The 26,100-nt window shown below is 42.5% G+C and overlaps 1 protein-coding gene across 1 annotated transcript in view; it reads left to right on the top strand.

The window, feature by feature from the left end:
* Nucleotides 1–4,698: 4,698 nt before the first annotated feature.
* Nucleotides 4,699–26,100, top strand: part of LOC125427141 (cytochrome P450 27C1) — a 33,977-nt gene continuing 12,575 nt past the window's right edge. The window contains exons 1-4 of the mRNA XM_048486226.1: nt 4,699–5,354; nt 18,543–18,733; nt 20,964–21,163; nt 25,371–25,580. Of these exons, the coding sequence (XP_048342183.1) occupies nt 5,010–5,354; nt 18,543–18,733; nt 20,964–21,163; nt 25,371–25,580 (946 nt within the window). The 5' untranslated portion in view covers nt 4,699–5,009. The remainder of the gene's footprint in view (nt 5,355–18,542; nt 18,734–20,963; nt 21,164–25,370; nt 25,581–26,100) is intronic.

Below are 26,100 nucleotides of genomic sequence, written 5' to 3'. Positions count from 1 at the left end.
CCAAACAACGGAAGAAACAAAGAAGATAAGGGTAGGCAGCCCAGTTTATAATGTAACTTGGACTAACTGTACAATCAGTTGACGAAAACATTTGGAAACAATGGACTTGAAATGTAATTTTTTTTTACCGGAATCTAAACCTAACGTGCCTGTTTTGTATTAAGTTTGTTAGACATCGCAAGATGAGGGGTTATTTACAAGCCAGCATGAATCACTTGCCTGATGAGTCACCTATACCCAGTCTGAGGGTATAAGTCATTTCCAAAAAAGAATTGTAGGTCTCTTATGATTTGTTATCTCACTTTCAGCTGTGACCTGTGGATAATTATCAGGACTTAATTAAACAATAACAATGTGTATGTCTCCACTAGCAATAAATCATGCTAAGCTGCTGAGATGTTTTTAACTTCCCATGGATTCATACCAGGGAAAACTGCTGGAAGGAAGGTTTCTTTCTTACTAGCCACATGATAGTACCTCATTATAGGCCTCACTCCTACATTCGCTATTCAAGCAAGAGTCTTTGAAATCAATAGGAGCCGAGCCTGAGTAATGACTTCTGGACAGCAGCTTTAGTGATTATTTTCTCACTCTTTGAACTTGCCAGATAACACGGGTTTTTTTAAAGTTTGGCAGTTGTCGATACAAATGGTTAAGCTCTTCTATTGACAGATTTTCACCAAGGTTCTCACTATTTGTGAGTACAATTTGTTTTATTTTGGAAACAATTCAACTTTACTTCTAACCACAGTGGCAGTCATTCTTCACGTTTGCCCTTGTGGCTTTTTCTGACAGTTTTGTAGCTTTCATTTTAATTAGATGTGCTGTTTAAAGAATTATCAACTGCTGCCTAAAGGGCATGGCCACATGAACTCAGTGGTTATGTCTAGTCCTTACACATTTTTAATTAATAGAAGAAAACACACAATTTTAATCAATATAAGATCATGGGGACTTTATGTAGAATAGGGATGTAAGAATTTATGTTCTTAAAATTAAATTTGAATGTCTGAAATGCATAAAGTAGTATACAAAAGATAATGTGGACTATATATTACAGGGGGGAAATGAAGAGAATTAGATGTACCAACCGTACTCAGAAATAGTCATTAGAAAAACAAGAAAAACTAAAGCCTTTAAAAGTGTGTCTAGAATTGTGTTCAAATGTTCTAGACTGAAATCTGTATATGATCCAAAACCTCAACACAGTTTTTTCATGTCTTCCTCAATGTCTCCCTCCTACCAGCTCTTCTGTACCCCCCCCCACCCTTCTTAATTGTCTCCATAAACTCAGAGGGCCACAATCTTCTCTCTCTCTCTCTCTCTCTCTGTGTGTGTGTGTGTGTGTGTGTGACCCCAGTCAAACCACTGCATTGTCCCACCTCCATGAATGTAGCACAAGATTCAGAAAGTACTGATTGTATATGACTAACAGTAGTTCAGAGTTTGAGTAGTACAAAGTTTCTGAAATATGCTGAGAAAATTAAAACTACAGATCTTAGTGATTTGAAACTTGTGCTGTGCATAGTATACTTACATGTCATCTCCAGACTTTGAAATGTTTAATGTTATATGTTGTTCAAATTTTCATAAAATCATAGTGTTGGAAGACACCACAAGGGCCATCAGTCCAACCCCCTACCATTCAAGAACACACAGTCAAAACATTCCCAACAGATGACCAACCAGCCTCTGTTTAAAATCCTCCAAAGGAGACTCTACCACCCTCCAAGGCAGTGTATTCCACTGTCAAACAGCCCTTACTGTCAGAAAGTTCTTCCCAATGTTTAGGTAGAATTTATTTTCCTGTAACTTGAATCCATTACTCCTGGTCCTAGTCTCTGGAGCAGCAGAAAACAAGCTGGCCCTCTTGTCACCATGACATCCCTTCAAATATTTAAATATGGCTATCATGTCACCCCTTAACCTTCTCTCCTCCAGACTAATCATACCTAGCACTTCTCATAGGGTATGGAATCCAAACCTTAAAGCATTTTGGTCACCCTCCTCTGGACACATTTTAGCTTTTCAATATCCTTCTTGAACTGTGGTGCCCAGAACTGGACACTGTATTCCAGGTGAGGTCTGACCAATGCAGAATAGAGTGGTGCTACTACAGTTTTTTGCTCTAGATCAGGACCTAGATGGTCAGATCCACAATTCCCATCAGCCCCAATTGGCCATGCTGACAGAGGCTGATGGGAATTGTAGTTCCTGAACATCTGGAGAGCCGCAGGTTCCCTACCCCAGGTCTAGACACTATACTCCTATTGATGCAGCCCAGAATCTCATTTACTTTCTTAGCTGCCACATTACACCATTTACACAAGTTCATTTTATGGTCTACTGTGACTCCCAGATTCCTATCACATGTACTGTTGTCAAGCCAGATGTCACCTATCTTATATCTGTGCATTTCATTTTGTTCTGCACAAGTCAAGTACTTCACATTTCTCCTTATTTCTCATTAGTTTTGGCCCAGCTCTGTAACTTGTCATGGTCATTCAGATTTCTGACCCTGACTTCTGGAGTATTAGCTACCTCTCCTAATTTTGTGTTGTCCACAAATTTGATTAGCATGCCCTCTGTTCCATCATCCAAGTCATTTATAAAAGCATTGAATAGCACTAGGCCCAGGACAGAACCCTGTGGCACTCCACTAGACACTTCTCTCCAGGATGAAGATGAACCATTGGTGAGCACCCTTTGGGTTCAGTTGGTCAACCAATTACAAATCCACTTAACAGTAGCATTGTCAGAAAATAATAATAGACTTTGAAACATCTGAAAGAGCTGAAGGCACAGAAGACAAAATATAGAGTGGTGATAATGTACATCTTTTATGCAACAATAGTGCTCGTAGATGAAGTGTCAACAAATGGAGAAAAAATATGGAACTTTGTTTTTATACATGACATCAGTAGCACCCACGGGACAGGGGGGTGCAATGCCCCGGGTGGAGCCGCAGCGGAGGTATGGCCGAGCCACGGAGGGAGCATTCTGGGGGTGTGCAGGGGCGGGTGGCACCGCAGCAGGGGCGCAAGGTGTGCATGCACCCCTGGTGCAGTTTTCCCTTGCTCCGCCTCTGCATCAGCTTTATGTGCAAAAATGGAAAACTTCAGATATACTTGTAATAGAAGAATGGTGGGTGAAGGTTTTGGAGTTGGCAGAGATGGCCAAACTCACTTTATTACTTAAAGAAAGGAGTTTAGTTTAAAAAGTTTGGACAGTTAGAAACTGTTGATGGATTACTTGGGTAAAACAAAAAAACATAAACTGATGACTAGTGGTTTTTCATATTAGTGGATTGTTATTATAAGACTTAGCAGAGAAACGTATTTTAATTATCAATAGGGATTATTAAGTTGGAATTTAAGTGTGTGGTGAAAGAGCAAGTGGTATTAATTTTTACTGTTTTACTGTTCACACTTAGGAATCCTTAACATAAGTGTACTTTTATTGTTTTTTATCTTTTTATTTTCTTTGCTTAATTGAATATTGAGGGACTAAGTGTCAACAATAACCCTACTACATGGGATCCAATGGCTTCCAGTATTATTGGGAAAATGATTGCAACTCTGTGCCGGTCTCAGATGCATAATGCCCTCCTTTTCAGCTGCCAGAGCTAGTCAATCTTTGGAACAGATTGCTGACTTAGACTTTCATCTGGCATTTCTAAAATTATAAGGCAGAAAAAGATAAATCTGTTGTCCTTTAAGATCACTTGGCATCACTTGCACTAGCTACTGGATATCTCAACATGGTTCAAGAATTCTAATAGGATTAGACTGTGAGATATTTTCAAGTTCTGAAAAGGAGAGATGAATACTAGGGAGCAACAGTCACAGTGATCCTGATACTTCTTAATGGTCTACTCAATAAAAGCAAAATTGCATCACAAAATTAATTCTGTACATCCTAAGTACCGCATTGTATGAACTACTTCATATTTTTCTACCAGCAAAACAGGTATTCATATTAAGTAAATTTATTTTGCATACCTAAGACTTTGTCATAGTTTCACAAGGGACACTTAGATTTTTGCAGTTCCTACACTGACACACCAACAAGTGGTAGAATTTAATTAAAATAGTTATTGGTTTTCTATTTTGTATTAGCATGCTATTGTATTCTAGATTTAAATGAGCTAGAATCACTTGTAAAAATGTCTTTATTAGCAATGCTGTTTTTTAATTGAAGAATGCAGCTGTGCAGTTGGGGTATTGATAATACTGTAGAAAGAAAAATTATTACCTTTACTGAAAAGTTACATAGCAGTAAAGCTGAGGGAAAAGATGAGGCAATTCAAAAACACACACAGAACAAGTATAAGATTGTGACCCAAGAAAAAGAGGTATGTTTGGGCAAGTAGGGGGAAAAATTAACTGTTTCAGAGCTGAGTAACAATATCTAAATAAGTTATCAAACCTACAAGCTCACTTTGATAAGTTTTTGTCAACAGACATTTTTAAAACTCAGATGTATAGCCTGGTATTTAATTGGGAAAGTAGAGTAAATCCAGATGTTAAAAACATTGCTTTTGACACGAGTATAGAATAACGAGGAGATTAATCTATGGCACCCCAGTTGGCAATCTTTGTTCAGTTTAGCGGTAGAAATTTAGCCTTAGCTGTCACATGGAAACCAAGTCGACCACCAGAAGCTGACACATAATAGCACAATTCTCTTCGCCAAGGCAGTGGGAAAGAGGGTTGAAACCTAAAAGTGGGCATAGTTGGATATGTCTCGGCCCCAAATTAAACAAACTACATGGCCAACAGATTCTATTTAAGTCTCAGCTCAGCCCAGAACATCCTCCCCCCCCCCATTCCAGCCTCGGGGGAGGGAGTCCTTAATAATGGCCTCTGTAAACTGATGCTCAGGCAAAAACAGTGTGGAGAAGTGCAGCTCGCAGTCATCAAACAGAGGGACGCTCAGTATAATGAAAGGCAGCCACTGACGTGCAGCTGAAGTTTGCTCAGCTCTTTTTTTAAAAAACAGAACAAAATATGTCTCTCCTCGCCAAAATTTTGCAAACTGGCTACAAACAGGTGCTTCAGCAGGAAAGGAGCGGCGGTTCTGAGGTGGTTTTGGTCAGCCTGTTTCACCAGCTGCCCAGGCTTCCAGGCCACCCGTCCCTGGAGGGGCAGAATAACGCTGCTGCAACAGCACAGGACAAAGAAGGAAAGGAGATGGTGGCAGATGCCGAAGGCGCTACGGAACTCCTCCAACTCCGCCAGCACCCGAGACACCAGCGGGTCAAGAGCCTGAAAGAAATGCCGGGACCGAACTTCTTCTCCAATCTGCTGGAGTTTTTCTGGAAGGATGGATTTGGACGCATTCATGAAATCCAGGTAGGCTTCCGTGCAAGGCAGGGCAGTGAGGCTCGGGTGGGTGCGTGGGCTCTCTTCCCCTCTCTGCTCGACAGACTCGTGCACCCTCTTAAAAATCCTGCAGCAGAAAGCAAAATAATGCCGGTCGGTGCTGTAATGCCAGGGGGAGAAGGCGCGGTTCTCTCGTTCCTCTGAAAATGGAATCAGCTGGCTTTTTTCAGGGGTAACCTCCAACTCCGTGAGAAAGTCACAGGCGAAGTCGTCTTAACTAACTCATCCAGGAGGAGCTTAGTCTTATCTGCGTTTTCTGGGCTTCTCACGCGTGACATTCCCACAGATTTCCCCGCATTTGCTCGCGGACCTAAACGGCATGACTTACGGGGAAGGGAGTATGAAGGGCTGCTAGGACTCCTAGACAGCCGCAGGATCCGGTTGCTTATGCAATGCAACCAGGGAAATTGTCTAAGGGGACAAAGTGTGTACATTTTCGGTGGGCGAGAGGGACTTCTTCCCCAGACCTTTTTTTTTTTTTAAAAAAAAAGGGTTTCTATCATTTGATCAACAAACCAGAAGCCTAATTGAAAACGATGGCAGGGGGCGGGGGGAGGGTCTATAAAAAGCCACTATTCAAATAGTTTTTAAAAGTTTGGGGAATGCGCCTTTTGAAAGCACTGTTTACCCAAGTGAGAGTTTCTGGTGGGAAGGATCTCCCGCCCGAAACCCAGATGAAAAGGAGTGATAAATTGACCACCCCCAAGACTCCCCTCCTTATTTAACAGTGCTTTGTGTGCCTTCTTAAGAGTAAGCGCCAATAAATAGACCCGAGCATAGTGGATTTTTGTGGCTACCTTTCACACCCCAGAACTGAAATCCGCATCTTTCTCGTTCTGATTTTCCTCTGGGGAGGAAAACAAAGTCTGCATGCGGTTATATCACTGTTAAGTTTCTTGCCTCTGGGCTTACTTAACTTCAATGGCTACGGAGGAGGAGTCGCAGCAGCTGCCGGCTAGAAGTTACACAACCAGCTCCTCTGCGGGAGGCGGGTCGTTTGAAACTCCTTGTTTCTCCGTAGGGTTCCTCCTACATCCTCATCAAGAGGCAGACAAGACCGAGGAAGGTGGGGATGGCAGCTTCTGCCTCGCCCTCTTCTTCAGATTTCTAACCGACAGGAGAGTAAAAGTGCTGCTTTTGCTGTTCCTTTTTGTCCCCTTCCTTCTCCAAGGCAGCAGGCTGCCCGACATAGTTCTCCCTTCCTCCATTGATTCTCACAACAATCCTGCCAGGAAGGTTAATCTTCAAGAGGGTGACTGGCCCAAAGGAATGACTGAGTGGGGATTTAAACACTGATACCCGCAGTCCTTGCCCAACTATCTAGCCACAGTGCCTCCATCGCACCACACTGTTAACTTTTTCACATCCTCTCTTCACTTCCCTTTGGCTGTAGCTGCTGAGTTCCACCACCCCATTGTTGGTAAAAGGGGCAGGGTGAACTTTCAGGAACTTTGTAACCAAGATCCCTTCCTGTTGGCTTTTGATCACTAATTTTTTTCAACATCTGGTTGTTGGATCTGCCCCTCCCCCAACATGTTGCACAATCGTTGCCATGGAACATGAATTTTCATACTACAGATGCCCACACCCTAAGGACTTAATGCATTTGTTGCTGGCACTTAACAGAACTAGTGTTTCACATCTGTTTGCCAAGCTGCCCACAGGGTCTATTGTTACTCGCAGTACATAGGGGACTACTATATTTACTAACATATTAATTCTATTCAAAGTTGACAGCAGATATCTATAACACATTTTTTTTACTGAGCAGAGATATATAATATATAATACATTGTTTTACCCAAGTTCTGCACCATCAAATATGAGTTTACTCACAAAGATCCTGAACAGCCTCTTAAAATGCCTAAGGAATGGAGTTTCATATTTCTTGGACAGCCAGAGAGATATCCCTTCATGTCATGGGAAGGAGACAGTCTTTTAAAAATGTAAGACCTGCACTGTTTAGAACTTTATTGTTCAACATCATGACCCTGAATTGTGCAACAGTCTCAAAAACCTCTCCTATAAAGTGCATTACAGTACCCAGAGGCCCTTAAAAATACATGTATTTGAGAATGTTAATCTGACACATCATATGGTCTGTCTAACTCTAACACTATCACCTCAGTTTTTTCAAGTTCTAGTCTTTTAAGTGAGCCAAGCTCCAGCCATGTTTAGAAATCATGCAGGTCCTAAGACTATAGCAACAATATTGGATTGTGCGTGGTGGTGGTGGTGGGGGGGGGCGTGCAAAGAAAAAAAATTGACATCTGCAGCAAAGTATCTTTCTTTCTGTTGTCTTATACTCTTGCTGCTCAATAGAATTGTTTAAAGATCTTGGGCAGAAAATAATCCAAAAGTAATCCGGAAGAGATGTGAAATGTGTGTCTTATAAGGCTCCTTCTGCACATGCAGAATAATGCACCTTCAATCCACTTTCACAATTGTTTGCAAGTGGATTTTGCTATGCCGCGCAGCTGCAAAGTGCATTGAAAGTGGATTGAAAGTACATTATTCTGCATGTGTGGAAGGGGCCTAAGTGCTGTCAAGTCACTTCCAACTTATAACAATCCTATGAATTAATGTTTTTCTAAATGTCCTATTGTTCTGCCCAACTCAGATCTTGCAAATTGAAGGCCATGGTATCCGTTATAGAGTCAATCTATCTCTTGTTGCATCCTGTTTTCCTGATGCCTTCAACTTTTCCAAGCATTATTGTTCAGTGATCCTTGTCTTCTCACAATGTGACCAAAGTATAATAGCCTCAATTTACTCATTCTAGTTTTGAGGGAAAGTTCAGGCTTGATTTGATCTAGAGCCCATTAATTTGTCTTTTTGGTGGTCCACAGTATCCATAAAACACCACATTTCAAATTAATCTCCTTTCTCCCTGTCAGCTTTCTTTGTTGTCCAGCTTTCACACCCATGATGGGAAATATTGTGGCATGAATTAACTTGATCTTAGGGGTGTTGTGTGGTTTCCGGGTTGTATGGCCGTTTTCTCCTGAAGTTTCGCCTGCATCTGTGGCTGGCATCTTCAGAAGATCCTCTGAAGGTGAAACATCAGGAGAAAATGCGACTAGAACATGGCCATACAGCCCGGAAACCACACAACACCCCAGTGATTCCGGCAGTGGAAGCCTTTGACAATAATTTGATCTTAGTTGCCAGTGACACATCCTTACAACACATGCTAGCAAATATTCTTAACTACACAGACACTGGTACAAGGTAAAAGAAGAAGAGTTTGGATTTTTACCCCACCTTTCTCTCCTGTAAGGAGCCTCAAAGGGAATTACAAACTCATTCTCCTTCCTCTCCCCGCAACTGACACTTTGTGAAGTTAGGTGGGGCTGAGAGAGGTCTGAAGGATTGTGTCTAGCCCAAGGTCACCCAGTAGGCTTCATGTGTAGGAGCAGGGAAACAAATCCAGTTCACCAGATAAGATTTGGCCTCTCATGTGGAGGAATGGGGAATCAAACCCAGTTCTCCAGATTAGAGTCCACCTGCTCTTAACCACATGCTGGCTCTCAGGTGAACCTGGGCATCTCCTTGAATTACCTCTCATCTACAGACTACAGAGATCATTTCCACAAGGGAAAATTGATGGGTTAGAGGGCTGACTCTATGACATTGTCCCCCATTGAGGTGCCTGTCTTCCCAAGGCTCCATCCCCAAATCTCCAGGAGTTTTCCAACCTGTATATGGCAACCATACTAACCCCACCCCCTCACAACTGGCTAGTGAAGGACCAGGCTACCCTAGTGCAAGTTGAGTCTTCAACTCTGTAACCTAATTGGACAAAGGGAGCATTTCAGTGTCAGGAAAACTCCCACAAAGGATAAGAAGAGAAATATCCAGATGGGGAACAGTCTTGGTCTGAGCAGATAGGTGTAACTTTGGTGGATAGTTCCAAATAGACTATAAATTAGATCAGCCTCAGGAGGAAAGACATTCCTTTGAGAAATGACAACAGTAAGAAGTTGCTGCCGTGGTGACTGGGGGATTTCAGTTGTATAAGCTTAATGTTTTTCATTAGCTCAAGCAAGACACATTACTGCTGAGTCATATTTGCTTTCTATTCCTTCCTACAGCTTTTCGATTAATTGTTAAAAACATTCTGTGTGTCACAGTAGTATCATTTATGTGACTAAAGGCACCCTGTGTCCAGTGCCTTCCCATCAGACCCTTAATCATGGCTGTTTTCAGTTAATAAAGACCATGATTAAGAATCCGACAACCAGATTCTGAGTGCAGCACTATTTATTCTTGAGACATCTGGTCATTTCCAGGTGTGGTTGTGAGATTAGGCACCTTCGACTCATCCAGTGGAGTATTGGGGCCAAAGCTTTTGTTCACCTCTTCAGGAGTGCTGTGAACACAAGAGAATTGATCTGAAACTGCTTTGGCAGGGCAGCAGCCACTTCTTAAACCATCCAGTGTGACACACAGAATGTTCCATGCATCGTACCATGTGTGAAGGGGGGAGGGAGTTGAGCGGTTTTACAATGAAGGTTCTGTTTGTCAGTAACCTGACTCCATCATTAAGCCAGGCCTTGCCATCTATACTTAGCACTGTATAAGTGAAAAGGAAACAACGTTGTTTCAGAAATGTTGTAGTTATGTACTGTTCCCTGTAGTGCTGAGCAGGAAAGTACAGTCTGGTTTTTCCACCTAAAATATGTATGTTTATAAATAAAGTCTGATCTGATACCCAAGGGAAAAATACGACAAAAGCAATGACTGAACCAAAGATCAGGAAACATAAGCAGATCTTCCAGCCATTCCTTCCATATAGAGCCACTGCACCAAATGTCATTCTGTAGCCACAAGTCAATGCTGGAAGCTCTATAGATAAAGCTGTCCATGCACCCCGCATCTTATATCCCCCCCCCCATATGTTGGAAAGAACATAGAATTAACTTCGTTCAGAAAAAAAATGAATTCCTGATTAACTATCACCAAGAAAAATCTTACTGTTTTATTCAAACCCAAAGAGAAAGTTCTTACATAGAAAGCATAAAGGATTGTATGAAGGATTGTTGTTACATGGTGTATTTTAGGTCATAGTGTTTATTAATTTGAGTTCCCATTTAAATATCAGGTTCACTCCATAATTAAATGGTCTACTGCAATAATGTATTGCCATTGTCAGATCACATTACTTGATTACCTAAGCATCATGTGGTTAATAATTCAGTCTTATTGTCAGGATTTAATTGTTGGACAGTGTAGAATGTGGCTTCCATGTCCTGATGCTGGTGCAACAATATCAGAACAACTGGCTGGGCACCAGCCTTGGAGACTGGATATTCAGCTAGCTTAACTGTGAATGCTGGAGCTGCTGCAATGAAAAATGATGAGCAACAGCAATTGCTTTCTTTAGTGGGAGCACTGTGCTGTCAGAACTGCAAATCACAGCATTTCACAGGGTCTTTTGTGTTAATACTTATCCTTTATATCATACTGTGTCAGAGGCAACCTATTACTTATATCACAGCTACAGTAACAATGTAGTATTTTATATTGTATTTACATAGTATTTTACTACTTAACATAATTTCCAAATTAAATCCCACATATTCTCAAATATAACTGCTGTTTTTTTTCTTCATGGTTTGGATTACTCTCTGTGTATGTGTGTGTGATTCTTCCTTTTCTTTCCTGGTTTTTCTAGAATGATTTTGACATTATTGGTCACACAGAATGTTAGAAACAGATTAAATAAATAAACTCACAAAGAATGCAGGAGATGTGTTTGTTTTGAGATCAGTTTGTTGAATAAAGCTTAACGTAATGTATTCATGTGAAATAATTTCATGGGAAAGGCACCCCCCCTCCATTCTTCATCATGAAATGTTTTGCGAGAGCCAGCATGCCGTAGTGGATAAGACCATAGATCAGTGATGGTGAATCTTTTCAAGACCAAGGGTCCAAACAGCAACCCAAAACCCACTTATTTATCGCAAAGTGCCAACATGGCAATTTAACCTGAATACTGAGGTTTTAGTTTAGAAAAAATGGTTGAATCCAAGGTGCGTGTTACTCGGGAGTAAGCTTGGTGGTAGTCGGTGGTTTGGCTTTGAGGCAACCGTGCAACATTTCAAATGTGTGAATCATGAACCTAGGAGGGTTTACTCAGAAGCAAGCCCCATTGCCAGCAACCAAGCTTACTCCCAGATCACACTTTAGTTCTTCCTATGAAAATTAGTGGGGTTTAACAGAACTTAACAGGGTTACCTACACTGCTTTTCCAAAACTAGGTCTTAGGTTTAATGCTAATAATATCCCTGAAATAATTGCACTATTATCATACTGGGGCCTGGCGGGGGAAGAGGGAGGTGTGTGGGGGAGAGGGAAGTAAAACTTTCACTTTCCGAAACCCAATAACCCCCCCACCACAAAATAGAAGTTAAAAGGCAGTCAAGGGAGGCAATCCTAAGCAAGAATGCTGTGCCAGGGGTGGGATAACTTTAAAAAAGCTAAATTGGTGGAGCAGCCATCTGATCTGTGGTTTTTCCTTCACATGTCATCATAGCACTTGACTTCCCACAAAAATGCAACAGGAACAGAAAAATAAAAGCAGTTCTAGCAAAGACCTTGGTGTGCTTTAAAAAAAAATTCCTAAATTCATCTTGGTTCCTCCTCCCTAGGCTTGATCTGCCCAGGCAATCACCAAAAAACCTGGGTCTGAGTGTTTCCCCAGGCATAGATCATAGAATTCTAAGAGCTGGAAGAGGCCGTACAGGTCATGTCACCCAACTCAATACAGGCTAAGCTTAGAGCATCCCTGACAAGAGTTCGTCCAGTCACTGCTTGAAGATTGCCTGAGAAGGGGAGCCACCACCTCCTAGGCAGCCAATTCCACTGCTACTCTCACTGTAAAAAATTTCGCTAATATCCAGCCAGTACCTTTCTATCCACAATTTATACCCATTATTCAAGTCCTATCCTCTGCTGCCAACAGGAACAGCTCACTGCCCTCCTCTGGGGAGGCTTATCTGGGGAATTCAGATTAGCCTGTGCACTCCAGTATATGCCAGCTGGGTGACCTTGGGCTAGTCCAGGGGTCTGCAACCTGAGGCTCCGGAGCTGCATGCAGCTCTTTCGTGCTTGTACTGCGGCTCCATGTGGCTTGGGTCCTCTCAGCCTCCTTTAGAGAGTTGCCCTAAGGGTTAGTGGGAAAGAGTCCCCATTCCTAGGGAGGCACAGCCCGAGACAGCTATCCCAAGCCACTTCTGGCTTCCCTGTCCCAGCTGCCTGGTTGGTTGATGACGGTGATGACGGCGCAGGGCGGGGGCGGAGCACCACTGATGGATCCTCTTGAACAGGTGAGCGGCGAAGGGAGTTGCAGGAGCGCAGATTTTCAGCGCAATCCTAACCTCAGTCTGCCCCCACTTGAATGAGGGTCAGGGGTGGACCCTGCTTTGGGTGGCCTCATTTTCCCCTCCCCCAGGTCCTTCTTGGGGGGCAGGACCACATGGGGGACCCCAGCAGCACCACCTTGAGTTGCGGACCCCCCAGCAGCCCCACTGAGCTCCAGGGGCTTTCCTGGTGGATGGCAGCCTGGCTGAGTCCAGGCAAGAAAGACGATGTCAGGTTTTAAAGGAGTTATTTCCTGCAGCCCTGCAAGGTTGCACTTGTCAGGGCTATTTGATGGGGAGGCGGGGGTGGGTGGGAGTTGTTTGCTTCTGCATCGACAAGGAGGGCAGGAGTGCATGGGGAAAGCCTTGCACAAGGATCTTGGAAAGTTTACTTCAGAGTAAGCCAGGGGAGGGTAAGCTTGTAGATCTTGGAAGGGAGGAAGGCTAGAATCATCCTTAGCCATGGTTGTTGCGGGTTGCCACCTCCCGGCGGGCAAATCCCAGGACATTTGGGGGTAGATTTTCAGAAGTTGTGGCTTTTGGGACCAGGGCGGGGGCCATGCTCAGTACGGAATATGGCTGTCGAGTCCACCCTCCATGGCAGACATTTTCTCAGGGAAGGGGGAGAAATTCAGCCCCCCCAAAAGCTGACAACCCCATTAAAGGCACCAATTTTTATTCAACATCCAAGTGGAATTTGAGGGGGTTATTATTTTTTAAGAGTTCAAAATGTGTTGTTTACATAAATAAAATATAATTTTCTCTGTAGTACTTAATGGATTTCATAAGCAACACACTATAATTGTTTATCAAAGTGTAAAGGTCAAAAAACAATATATACAGTGTTATCTTCATTTTAAATATCAAAAAGTATTTGCGGCTCCAAGTGTTTTCTTTTCTGTGGAAAACAGGTCCAAAAGGCTCTTTGGGTGTTAAAGGTTGCTGACCCCTGGGCTAGTCACAGCTTTTTGGAGCTCTTTCAGCCCCACCCTCCTCACAGGGTGTTTGTTGTGAGGGGGGGAAGGGAAAGGAGATTGTAAGTCCCTTTGAGTCTCCTACAGGAGAGAAAGGGGGGATATAAATCCAAACTCCTCCTCCTCCTCCTCCTCCTCCTCCTCCTCTTCCTCTTCTTCTTCTTCTTCTTCTTCTTCTTCTTCTTCTTCTTCTTCTTCTTCTTCTTCTTATTATTATTATTATTATTATTATTATTATTATTATTATTCATGACAGCCTCTCAAATACTTAGAGAGAGCAATCATGTCCCTCCTCAACCTCCTCTTTTCCAGTCTAAACATTTTCAAGTCCCTTAGCCTTTCCTCATAGAACTTGATCCCCAGGCCCTTGATCAATCCTTGTTGCTCTCTTTGGCACTCAATCCATTCTGTCCACATCCGTTTTGAAGTGAGGCCTCCAGAATCCTGGTGTGGCTTGACTAATGTACAGTGGGACTATGACAACTTGTTATTCCAGTCTTATGCCCTGTCAGTTAGCTGTCCTGTGGTTCTTCCCCACTGGCTAATACAAATCCTAGCATAACTGAGAGCATAATCTTTGCAAGACTCCTTTTTCCCACTGCTTTCCATTAATGCTGAGGAGAGTGATGGGGAGTGGTGCTGTGGTCAGCAAGGGATTGAGATAAAATATAAATATCGAAACAAAAACCTATCAATGTAGTTGATAATTTAAATGCATGATATTAAATAATGTATCCCTATATTTATTACATACATGTATGCAAATAATTATATAAGTCTGTCAAGCATGGTAAATAAAGGATTTTGGTGCATCATACAGTACCACTAAGCAATGTCTACAATACTACACAGCTGTAATATACAAGCTATATAAATTTCTCTGAACTGGCCAAAAATTCCCATGAAAAAACCTCAGACTCTAGTCTGGAGAACTGGGTTCGATTCCATACTCCTCCACATGAAGGTGACCTTAGGCCAGTCACAGTTCTCTTAGAACTCTCTCAGCCAGTGGTATAGTGTCAAGGGAGTGGGGGGGGGCGCGCACGATGCACCAGGCGTGTGCCAGTGCGGGGGAATGGCAAGGGCATGGCAGGGGCAAAGGGTGCAAGATTGTCCAGGGCGCAGTTCCCCCTTGCTCCAGCCCTGCTCTCAGCTCATTCAGTGGCTGGCAGTGGCAAACTACCTCTGAACATCTCTTGCCTTGAAAACCCTATAGGGTTGCCATAACTTAGCTGTGACTTGATGGCAAACTCTCTCTCTCTCTCCCTCTCTCTCTCTCTCTCTCTCTCTCTCACGCACACGCACACACGCACACACACACACACACAAATGTTTTGCCGTACTCTTCTGTCATAATTGCCTATCTATTCCCTTTAGCTTTGATCCATTGATTAGTCAACAATGCATTTCTGCATGAGTTAGATTTTCTCCACCCAGAATTGTGCTGTCATCAACAATGTATTTAAAATAATAAATCTTCTCAAAGATAGAGGCACTTAAAGGGCATAAGAGTTGATTCTGGCAATCAGCATTGACTATAAATAGAATTTACCAAGAAATAGGACAACTAATTTGATTTTGCAATTAAAAAACGAAGGAAACAAAATGGGATTTTACTTACTAATGTGCTCAAAGAGTCATTTTAAACTATTGAAAGCCAAATGATTTGGCTTCAATTCCAGTTTGTATAGTAACTGTAATAATGTTTCAATAACCACTTCATATATATTTAATGAGGATTAATCCTAAACTGTTAATGACAGGGTGTTTTGGAGGCTATTAATTCATAGAGTCGTATTGTTGGAAACAACCTGACAGCATACAACACACACATTGTTAAACCCCTACATTTGTGCTCACTACAATGTGAACCAGTTTGAGATGTTCAAACCCCACTCTGATGTGCGGTTCAGTGTGTGGCGTCCAGCCTTATTTACCCCACAAAGTTCATGTCAAGCAAAACATGGGGGGACCCCTGAGGTGGGATCCAACCAGTTCTCACCACTTCTCTAGAAGTGATTACTAATTTTTTCTGAGTGCCAAGAAGGGGTTACTAAAGCAACCTCCCTGCCCAACAGGGACTGGAGGTGCGTGTGTGCGGCGGCGCCACTGTTTGAATCCCACCACCATCGGAACTTGTTATTAAAATTTTTGGATCCCACCACTGGGGGAACCATGTAAACTGCTCAGAGCTCCATGGAGGAAAGGTAGAATAAAACAAAAATTGAAAAGATTTCTATAAAATCAATACATGACAAATGGTTAACTTGAGGGAAGAACCTTTAAAAACTGTCTCATCTGCATGCACTGATAGCACATTTTCTAGAAGTCAGATAATCAGGGCCATGGTATGTATCACATAGTAGTCTATTATAAATTAATAGACTGATATCAAGGTTACACTATTTTTCCAGTTGAAATTGCATCCCTGGGTTGCAAAGGCCCCTTCTGCGCATGCAGAATAATGCACTTTCAATCGACCTTCAATGCATAGTCAAAGGCTTTCACGGCTGGAATCTCTGGGGTGTTGTGTGGTTTCCGGGCTGTATGGCCGTGTTCTAGTTAGCATTTTCTCCTGACGTTTCACCTGCATCTGTGGCTGGCATCTTCAGAGGATCCTCTGAAGATGCCAGCCACAGAAGCAGGCGAAATGTCAGGAGAAAATGCAACTAGAACACGGTCAAACAGCCCAGAAACCACACAACCCCCCAGACCTTCAATGTACTTTGCAGCTGGATTTTACTGCGTGAAATAGCAAAATCCACTTCCAAACTATGTTACACCTCATGCTTTCCGACTATGCAAATTCTAGGTGGCTGAAACTAGTTGAGGGAAAAATCAACACTCTTGGCTTTTCATTAGAGTCGTTAGTCCCTCTTTCCCTATCAGAAGCATATAGCTGCTTGAAAACTAAGCTATTAGAACAAGAGTATCGGGATATGATAACAGCTGCGAGGAAAACGTGTTCCCCCCCGACCCTGCTTATTCCAATTGAACAAGGACACATGGCCAATTATTTACAGTGGATCACCAACCCTAAATTAAGAAGAGCTTTAACACTGGCCAGATTCAATCTAATGCCTTCTATGCTGCTCTATGGCAGATATCAACAAATTGATAAACAGAGGAGGCTATGTCCATGCAATATGGGTCAGGTGGAGACACTCGATCATACCCTCTTTCATTGTGTAAGGTTTGCAAAAATCAGAATGTCACAATCTGCACTTATCCCATTTCTGTATAACAATCTAACTGATGCTCTTAAGATACCTATGCTTTTGAACAACATGGATCCCACAGTGTGTGAGAATGTAGCAAAATTTCTGCTAACAATAATAGACGTAAGTCTAGATGAATACCAACCAATGTCTATGTATTATGACCACATATAGCCAGCAGTAATTTTGCTAGCTTCTGTCAGTATCCGATGACGTTTAAGTGAGTTAACTTAGCTGAAGGAATGTCCTATAGTTACAGAAGGACCATGTATATATTTTAGTATTTAGTATTTTAGTACCAGTGTCTATAATTGTGAGCAATAATGGGCAAATTTTGTATGCTGATTTTGTATGTTTATTTTATGCCAATAAAGGCTTGTGACACTTCCAAACTATTGTGAAAGTGGATTGAAAGTGCATCATTCTTCATGTACGGAAGAGGCCAAGGTATACCAATAGTGAAAGAGGAGCCCATGGGGCAGGTTGATTCCATTTTCAAGGTGACATGTGGAGAAAGGATTAAATCCACCAATCCCATCCCTGCTCATTGTTACATCCTCAGGTGGAAACCAACGTTGTGAAATCAGAGTGCAAACTCCAAAGTTACATCTGCTTTGGCCCTCATGTTTAGTTATTGAGGGGATGGAATGAGGGCAGGTCCAGTAATCTGACAAATGGAAAAACTGGATGCATGAATGAACAGTTAGGTAATTTTAGACTCAGTTTAGACAATGTTAGTACCCTTCATCACTAATAAAAATATCCTGGGAACTGTGGGAACCATAGTTCCCAGAATGCACTGGGGCCAGGGAAGAATAAATATGGAGGTGAGATGCATGGAATTTTCAAAACTCCAGCTGCTGGTTGCATTTGGGTCTCCTGCTGAGCCACAGTGACTGAGACCCAAAGTCTAGAAGCAAAAGTCCATTATGCCTGACCTTGTAATACCTGGACCTACCTCATAGAACTGTTATGAGAATAAGGTAAGGGACCCATGTAGCCACGAGTTCCTTTAAAATGTAACGGATGATGATAACAGATGGCAGTAATTGTTCAGAAGAAGGTATTTTAGCAGGTGTCCATTCTTATCCTGACACAACAGGCTACATTCCCAACATTCACTCTTTTATAAAACTGTTAAAGATGTAGTAGTCTTTGTATTTGGTAGAAAAAGGAGGACGTAAATATGTGTCCTGTGTTGTAGTTGGAATTAAAGGTGATGCCAGAGTTTGACAAATCTGAAGAAAAGCTGTAATGAATTTTGAACAGTGAGATGTAATTGAGACTCACAAAATGCAGAATATTCTCCAAAATTGGACATTCTGTCAGTTTTTGGGTTATGCTCTGTGTAGTTCACTATTTCTAACTTCATATAATCCATTCAGTTAGAACAGGGGTCTGCAAACTGTGGCTCTCCAGATGTTCACAGACTACAATTCCCATCAGCCCTGCACTTGGCCATGCTGGCAGGGGCTGATGGGAATTGTAGTCAGTGAACATCTGGAGAGCCACAGTTTGCCCACTCCTGAATGTTCTGTTGCAGAAGAATCCTTTTCTTGCCAATGACCTTGAATACTTTATTCATTTTGTTTTTATTTATAGCAAAAGCATGCTCAAGAATATGGAAAAATTTTCAAGTCTCATTTTGGTCCCCAACTAGTTGTATCCATTGCAGATCGAGACATGGTGGCCCATGTTCTCCGGGAAGAAGGATCTGCGCCACAAAGAGCTAATATGGAATCCTGGCAGGAATACAGAGATCTACGAGGAAGAGCGACAGGACTTATATCTGCGTGAGTAATGATAGCTTTGACTTGATTGTATTGCCAAACAGTGCTTAAATCCTTGTGTCCTGCACAAAGAAGTCTGATGATACATTTTACATTGTTTTCAGTGAAGGCTTTAAATGCTTGCCATATGATTGTCTGTATACCTGCAGGGTGAATGTTAGTAAAGGACCCTGGGGGACATTCAGAGTAATCCTTGATGTAATATACTAATTCAAAAGAAAGTCAATCCCTTTATGAGTCACAGCCATTCTTCTGCTCTCACTGGATAAAACTGCAGAAGCTGAGGGCTTTGTGTAGAAACAGGTGGATTTTGAATTAGAAAAGGTCAGCAAAATGTGAATAATGCAGCATGGGCCAAAAGGAAGATATTTATCTGCACTTCTAGAGAGGACTTTCCGTCTACATTTGTTAATCATGGGGCTCAGTTATGGTTAGGGCTCTATGTTAGACTGAAATCTACCTCACTTTTCAGTTAGGGATATGCAGGGTTTTGATTTGCTTTTATATTCATTTTCGCTTCACAAACCTTGTTCATTTTCATTATATTTGTTATTTTACTTACATTTGTCTTAATTTCTGGCAGATTCAGTAAGGAAGATTTCTCACAGTAAATTCAGTTTGGATGGGGTTTTTTTAGTTTTGTACCTATTACTCCATGCCAAATTCCAGATGGACAGATGAAAGTGTTGCAGTTTTATGGATATCAAGTGGAGACCCACAAGAAACTTGTGGAGTGGATTCATACCTTCTTCTCACTTTGAATCCTTTCTTCTTCCCCCTTCTTTTAAAATTCTTCACATTCTTCCTCCTCCTCCTCTTATCTCTCAACCTATGCCCATTTCCTCCTTTCTAATAGCCTTCTTATCCGACAACCTTCCCCCATCTCTTTTAGCCACACCTTTCCCCATCAATCCACACCACCCTTGCTACCTTCCCCACCTACCATCTAGCCTTGGCACTTCACCCCACCTTGCTGCTCTCGCTCTCTACTCTCCATCCTTGCTGCTCTCCCCATCTACCCCCCACTGCTGGCACTCCACTCCACTCACCTTCACTGATCTCCCCACCTACCCCTACGATTGGCACTTCACTCACCCCCACCATTGCTGCTCTCCACACCTGGACCAGTGGTGGTCGCTGCCAGGTGTGTCCCCAGCAAGTCCTCTTCCATTAACAGCCATGACAGGAGATATGTCTTTTTCTAGGCTTGCTTTTACCTCCAAACAACAGAAACAAAGGCTTAGAAGACTCAGCAATTGTGTTTGGTTGCTTGGCAACCTCCACGGTGGCCACTGAAAGTTCAGTGTTACTTAGGGCGATTCCGCACACGAGTAAAATAGGTTCAACCCGGTTCCCTGAGAAGGGTACTAACCTAGGTCGAAGCCATTGTTGTTCCCCACTGCAACCAGCTTGATCCCAGCTTGGAGGGCGGAATCATCCTGTGCCTCTTCGCCGCTCCATTTTGATTGGCTACTGTTCTACGGCCATGTTCCGTCTATGCCCACACACATTATAAAAAAAACTGCCACATGAATGGAGGGACAAAGGTGGCGTTTTTTTATTGGCCAGCTGTACGCATGCCCGAAACACTCAGCTGCAATTGGCTGAATGGGGGACTCCTGGCACCAGAGATTCCGCACTTTACTGGAATCGAGCTGAGTTTGAGCATGGTTCCCTGAAAAAGTAGTAGTTCCCAACTGGAGTCGGAAATTTGACTGTTACACGGGGTGAAGCTGGTACAAAACCACGTCGATCCCAGTGGTTGTGCGGAGCACTTAGGTTGAACGCAGCTCGAACTTAGTCGATAATGCAAGTGCAGAATCAACCTTAAAGTTACAGACATTGTTTCTATTATTCTGGGGAATGTTAATCCCTGGTGTATTTTTTGTTTTAAAATTCAGATTTTTCTGCCACTTTTCTTTCAGGTTTTGAGAAAAATCCTCTTAGTCTGTCTCTACCTCCATTTTGTGGAGCTATCTATCATATCCTTTATGGCAGGTTTTGGAAATAGATATATTGATAGCAAATATACACTGTAGTTTTTGCTTCTTGTTGAAATCTATAAAAAATTGTAAGAACAACAAACTATTGCACATAAACATTTGTTCTCCAGCAACATTTTCAGTGCACTGCCTTCTAATGAGAAATTCTCTTTTACTTATTGGCATTCCTGTTTAACTCTGTATTGCTAGCAAGAATAATCAAGATAATTTTTAATTGTTATTTCTTCCAGAGAGGGAGAACAGTGGCTAAAAATGAGACGCGTGCTAAGGCAAAAAATGGTAAAACCCAAAGATGTTGCTATATTCTCTGGAGGACTTAATGAAGTCATTACAGATTTAATTAAGAGAATCCACATTCTCAAAAATCAAGAAGAAGATGGGGAAACGGTGACAAATATTAACAGCCTTTTTTTCAAGTATTCAATGGAAGGTGAGGTGGTGATTGTCTTATTATTATCTGCTCTAACTGGTTTTGCCATACTCAAGTCAACAGAAAAGGTTGAGATAGTTCCTATGTATAAAAGGTACATTGCTGTAATAAGCAATATTTAGTGGGTGTAGGTGTGAGGATTGTATAACAATGTAACATTTACATTTATACACACTTTTAAAATGCCAGAGTCTTGACACATGTTTTCATTCTATCAGTCGCTATAACTGATTAGATTAGGTGTTACAAATGGAAACCTGCAAGGACTCATTTCCCCCCTCCCCCACTATTTCTTCGTTCCCTTTCCTGAAAGCTCCCATAGCCCCTCCCCTTTTCCAGTTTCCTTCCCACCTTCTAGCATTGCCAACATCCAAGTGGAGTCTGGAGTATGGCTTGATCCAAGCCTGGCCTGAGCAGGCTCAAATAGTCCTTTGCTGTTCCCAACTTCCAGATCGGGATCAGGGTGGAGTGAGCCAGCTGACTCTGCTGCTGATCTCCATGTGCAGATGGAGAATGGCTGAGAAGGAAATAATGAGGTAGGAAAAGGGGAGATCTCCATGTGCAGATGGAGGTTGGGGTGAGCCCTGCTCATTGGCCATCAACTGCACCCCACCCCAACTCCCTGGTGGGAAGTTCAGGCGGGGCACAGCTGTGGGGAGGAGGGTGTAGTGTCTGAGATAAGTCCCAGAGTAAACAAGAGATAATATGTACCAACCAGGCTAAAACAACTGTTTCAAAAACAGACACTTCCCACTTGAGTGAAAATATTTTATTTGTAAGTAACGATGTCAACGTATGCACAACCGTACAATTGAATATGCAAAATAAGCAATAAAGCAAGGCTAGTCGGAATCTAGATAAGTGCTGACCTCGTGAAGAAACTTCAAGGCTGCTAAGTAGAATAGAGATCAAGACTCTCAATGTAATAACAATTGAAATCAATCAGACTGCGCTCTGCTAGCTTTTTCCTGCTTCTCGCAAACGTCCTGCCTTGATCTCTTGTCTTGATCTCTATTCAACTTAGAGATCAGCAGGCACCATTTTTTAAAGTCTGGTTTCCTGGGAAAAAATGGCTGCTTTGCAGCATGGAGTCCATGGCACTATACCCTTCTGAGATCCCTCTCCTACTCAATTCCCACACTCTCCAGGTTCTACCCCCCAAATCCCAAGGCATTTCCTCACTTGGACCTGGCAACGCCATTTCTTTCTCACGCAACAACCAACATACTGCCATCTGCCCTTTTGCCTTCAGCTTTCCCCCAGCAGCTTCTACCAAGGAAAACTGTAGCCCAGTTGTGTGGTGCTGGCCACTAGGCAAGGTCCAGTTGCATAGCAGGAATTGCTCAAGGAAATCTGGCTGCATCTCACTTTTTCCTATATCTCCTCCCCATCCTATTTTTATTTTCCCTCCCTGCTGGCAACCCCCATATTCTCTCCCCTTTCCCTGCCTCATTATTTCCTTCTCAGCCATTTACCAACCTACCTTTTATCTGCCACCAATCTTCAGCTATATTTTGATCTGTTAACTTCATTTATATACCATCTTTCTCCACAGTAGGACCAACACAGCTTACATTATTCTCTTCTCCTTTTTATCCATGCAACAACCCAAGGTTGGTATTTGAACCTGGATCTCCCAGACCTGGCTCTGAAGCTCTAACCATTATACCCCACTGGCTTTCATAGGGCGACTGCTGTTGAACAGTAGCAGTCAGGTAGACTTAATTGAGTCATGGAAGTTGGGGGGAATGAAGTCACCTAGATTACTTCCAGACTTAGGGTTGCTAACCTCCAGGTGGAATCTGCAGATCTCCAAGAATTACAACTGAACTTCAGATGACACAGATCTGTCCCTCTGGAGAAAACAGCTACTTTGCAGGGCAGATTCCACACTCCACAGCATTATAGCTGACTGAGGCCTCTCCCCTCTCCAAACCCTGCCCACTTTACACTACATCACAAAATTTCCAGGAATTTCCGAACCTGGAGAGTTCATAACCCTAGTTTTCCCTAGTCCCAACGAGCCCTCCCTCAAAGGCTACAACAGCTTTGGAAAGGGCCCTGCCCCCCCCCTTTACTGATAAAACCGAAAACCTGGAACATGGTGTTGACTAGCAGTGGCTACTGATAGAATCAATTGCTTAAAGGTACTTCTGTTATCATTCCAGGAGGTTTTTTTTAAAAAAAACCCAAGTATTTTTTAGATTTTAGAATTTTCTGCAATCTTGGGGTGTTTCATGTTGGCAGAAAGTTCTGTCTTGTCTATTCGCAGTTCCAGTCATCGGATTTCTGTATGCTCCAATTTGGCCAACTTTTGCTTATTAATAGATAGAATTTTCTAACATTTCTCATAAATAGCTCCTTTTTTACAGTTAAAGTGTCAGATTATTTCTCAAATATTTCTCATTAATTAATTAATTTTGTTTCTAGATGAATTTTTTAAAGTATGTCACTGAAAATTATGTGTGAGACTCCATGAGTTGTAATAACTGCAAATTCCAGTTATTGAGTCAATTCTTCTTATCACTGAGTACTGAACGAAATCTAGTACTGAACGAAATCTGGAGCTTCATAACATGTGCATAGATGTAGTATTTTGACATGTAAATATTTAGTGTTTTTTTTCTTCTGTGTTTTAATGTGGGATTTTATATTATGTTGCTGAGATTTAAAATGCAGGTCCCTAGAGCAGTGATGGCGAACCTTTTCGAGACCGAGTGCCCAAATTGCAACCCAAAACCCACTTATTTATTGCAAAGTGCCAACATGGCATTTTTACCTGAATACTGAGGTTTTAGTTTAGAAAAAACAGTTGGCTCCGAGGCGCGCATTACTTGGGAGTAAGCTTGGTGGTAGTCAATGGCTTTGCTTTGAAGCAACCGTGCAACTCTTCAAATGGGTGGATCACGACCCTAGGAGGGTTTACTCAGAAGCAAGCCCCATTGCCAGCAACTGAGCTTACTCTCAGGTAAAGGATCATGCTTTAGTTCTTCCCATGAAAATCAGTGGGGTTTAATAGTGCTTCCCCCCCACATGACGGACTCTGTGCGCATATGCCCACAGAGAGGGCTCTGAGTGCCGACTCTGGCACCCGTGCCATAGGTTTGCCACCATTGCCCTAGAGCAGGGGTAGGGAACCTTTAACACTCAAAGAGCCATTTGGACCCGTTTTCCATGGGAAAAGAAAACACTTGGAGCCGCAAATAATTTTTGACATTTAAAATAAACATAACACTGTATATATTGGGGTTTTTTACCTTTTACTCCGCTCATTCTGAGAAGTGCTTGGATGCATCCGCCCTGCTGCATGCAGGGCGGGCAAGGATGGGGCCAGCGGAAAGTGCCCGCCCCGCTCCAACGGGGCAGGCGAGAGGGGAAGCCTGCAGCACGGCCCAGCTGGCCTTGGGCAGTTGGTGTGCCCGCCCTGCTGCCTGCAGGGCGGGCAAGGATGGGGCCAGCGGCTCGGCTTGTGGAGCCGCAGTGCAAGGGCAGAAGAGCCGCATGCGGCTCTCGAGTCGCAGGTTCCCTACCCCTGCCCTAGAGTAAGAAAGAAGAGGGGCAGGATGGAGCATGTTGCGATTGGATGGTAGCTGTACCTTTGGGGAAGATTTGTCAAGGTTGGGGGGGGAGAGTGGGTGTAGGAAGAAAACTGAGTGGATGAAGAATGAGGTATTATAAGAGAAATCAGTGTCCTTTTTGGCAGTTATTAACTTAAGTGGTAAGTGAGAAAATACACCCTTGTGACTAAATAAATTTAAGGAACTGTACTTGTCTGGAACCATTAAGCTTATGAATTTAACTGAAACTGTTACACTATACTTCTAAATAATCTCTATTATTTTTTTTAAAAAAACTACTGTTCTAAAGGATATCCTTTTACCTCAGAGCCACTCCATGTGCTTCCCAGTCTGCCCTTTAACCAAATATAACTAAACCATCCAGTTCTTTGAGTCCCATTAAGAATTCTAAGGCAAGAATCTTTAGTGATAAGGGAAAATAAGCAGAAAATATTAAGGCGGGCAAGGAGGCAGCATAACATATCTCACTTCAGAATATTACACAGAGATGCCTTTACAGGTGTTACAAATAAACGGTCTCGAAAAGGTAAAATGCTACAATAAGATTCAGCTATACTATGCGAATTGCTCCTTAAATTACTTTGGAAACGGAATAAAAACTGAGGTTTTATGCGGTTTTCTTTGTGCAGGAGTGGCAACTATCCTGTATGAATGTCGCTTGGGGTGCCTAGAAAATCACATCCCCCAAAACACAGTGGAATATATTGAAGCTTTGGAGTTGATGTTCAGCAGTTTTAAAACTACCATGTATGTAGGAGCTATTCCTAAATGGCTTCGTCCAATCATTCCAAAACCTTGGAGAGAATTCTGTAGATCCTGGGATGGTCTCTTTAAATTCAGTAAGTTTAAATATATATATTGTTCTGATTGCTCTGAAATTCTATGGCTCTGCTCAAGAAAAGTGAAGTTGGGTTGCTGACAATCATGAAAGGGCATTTGAAAAATCTGACTTAAACCTCATATGGAAAAAGAATACAAAAGGCTTATGTGGCTAATTTAAAATTTATGTTTGGAGGGGAGGCTATCTGCCTCCTCAGGGCATCTGGGAAGAATGCTTACCTATTGCTAGGCCTGTAAAAGATCCATATTACAAAACTATTGAACACTAGTAGAGTTGGGAAAATCCTGGAGATTTTGGAGATGGATCCTGGGAAAGTGGAGTTTGGAGAGGAGAGGGACCTTAGTTGGGCATAATAGAGACTACCTTCCAAAGCAGTCATTTTCTCCAGGGAACTCTGTAATCTGGAGAGCAGTTGTAATTCTGGGAGATCTCCAGCTGCTACATGGAAGGTGGAAGTCTACCAGCCAACTCAGCAAACAAGACTTGGGTGTTTGGAATAGGATATTGTTCTGTAGCCA

The sequence above is a fragment of the Sphaerodactylus townsendi genome, linkage group LG02, assembly GCF_021028975.2.
Source record: "Sphaerodactylus townsendi isolate TG3544 linkage group LG02, MPM_Stown_v2.3, whole genome shotgun sequence".
NCBI lineage: Eukaryota > Metazoa > Chordata > Lepidosauria > Squamata > Sphaerodactylidae > Sphaerodactylus > Sphaerodactylus townsendi.
The sequence above is the reverse complement of the archived record's forward strand: the minus strand, read 5'-3'. Positions and strand labels throughout refer to the sequence as shown.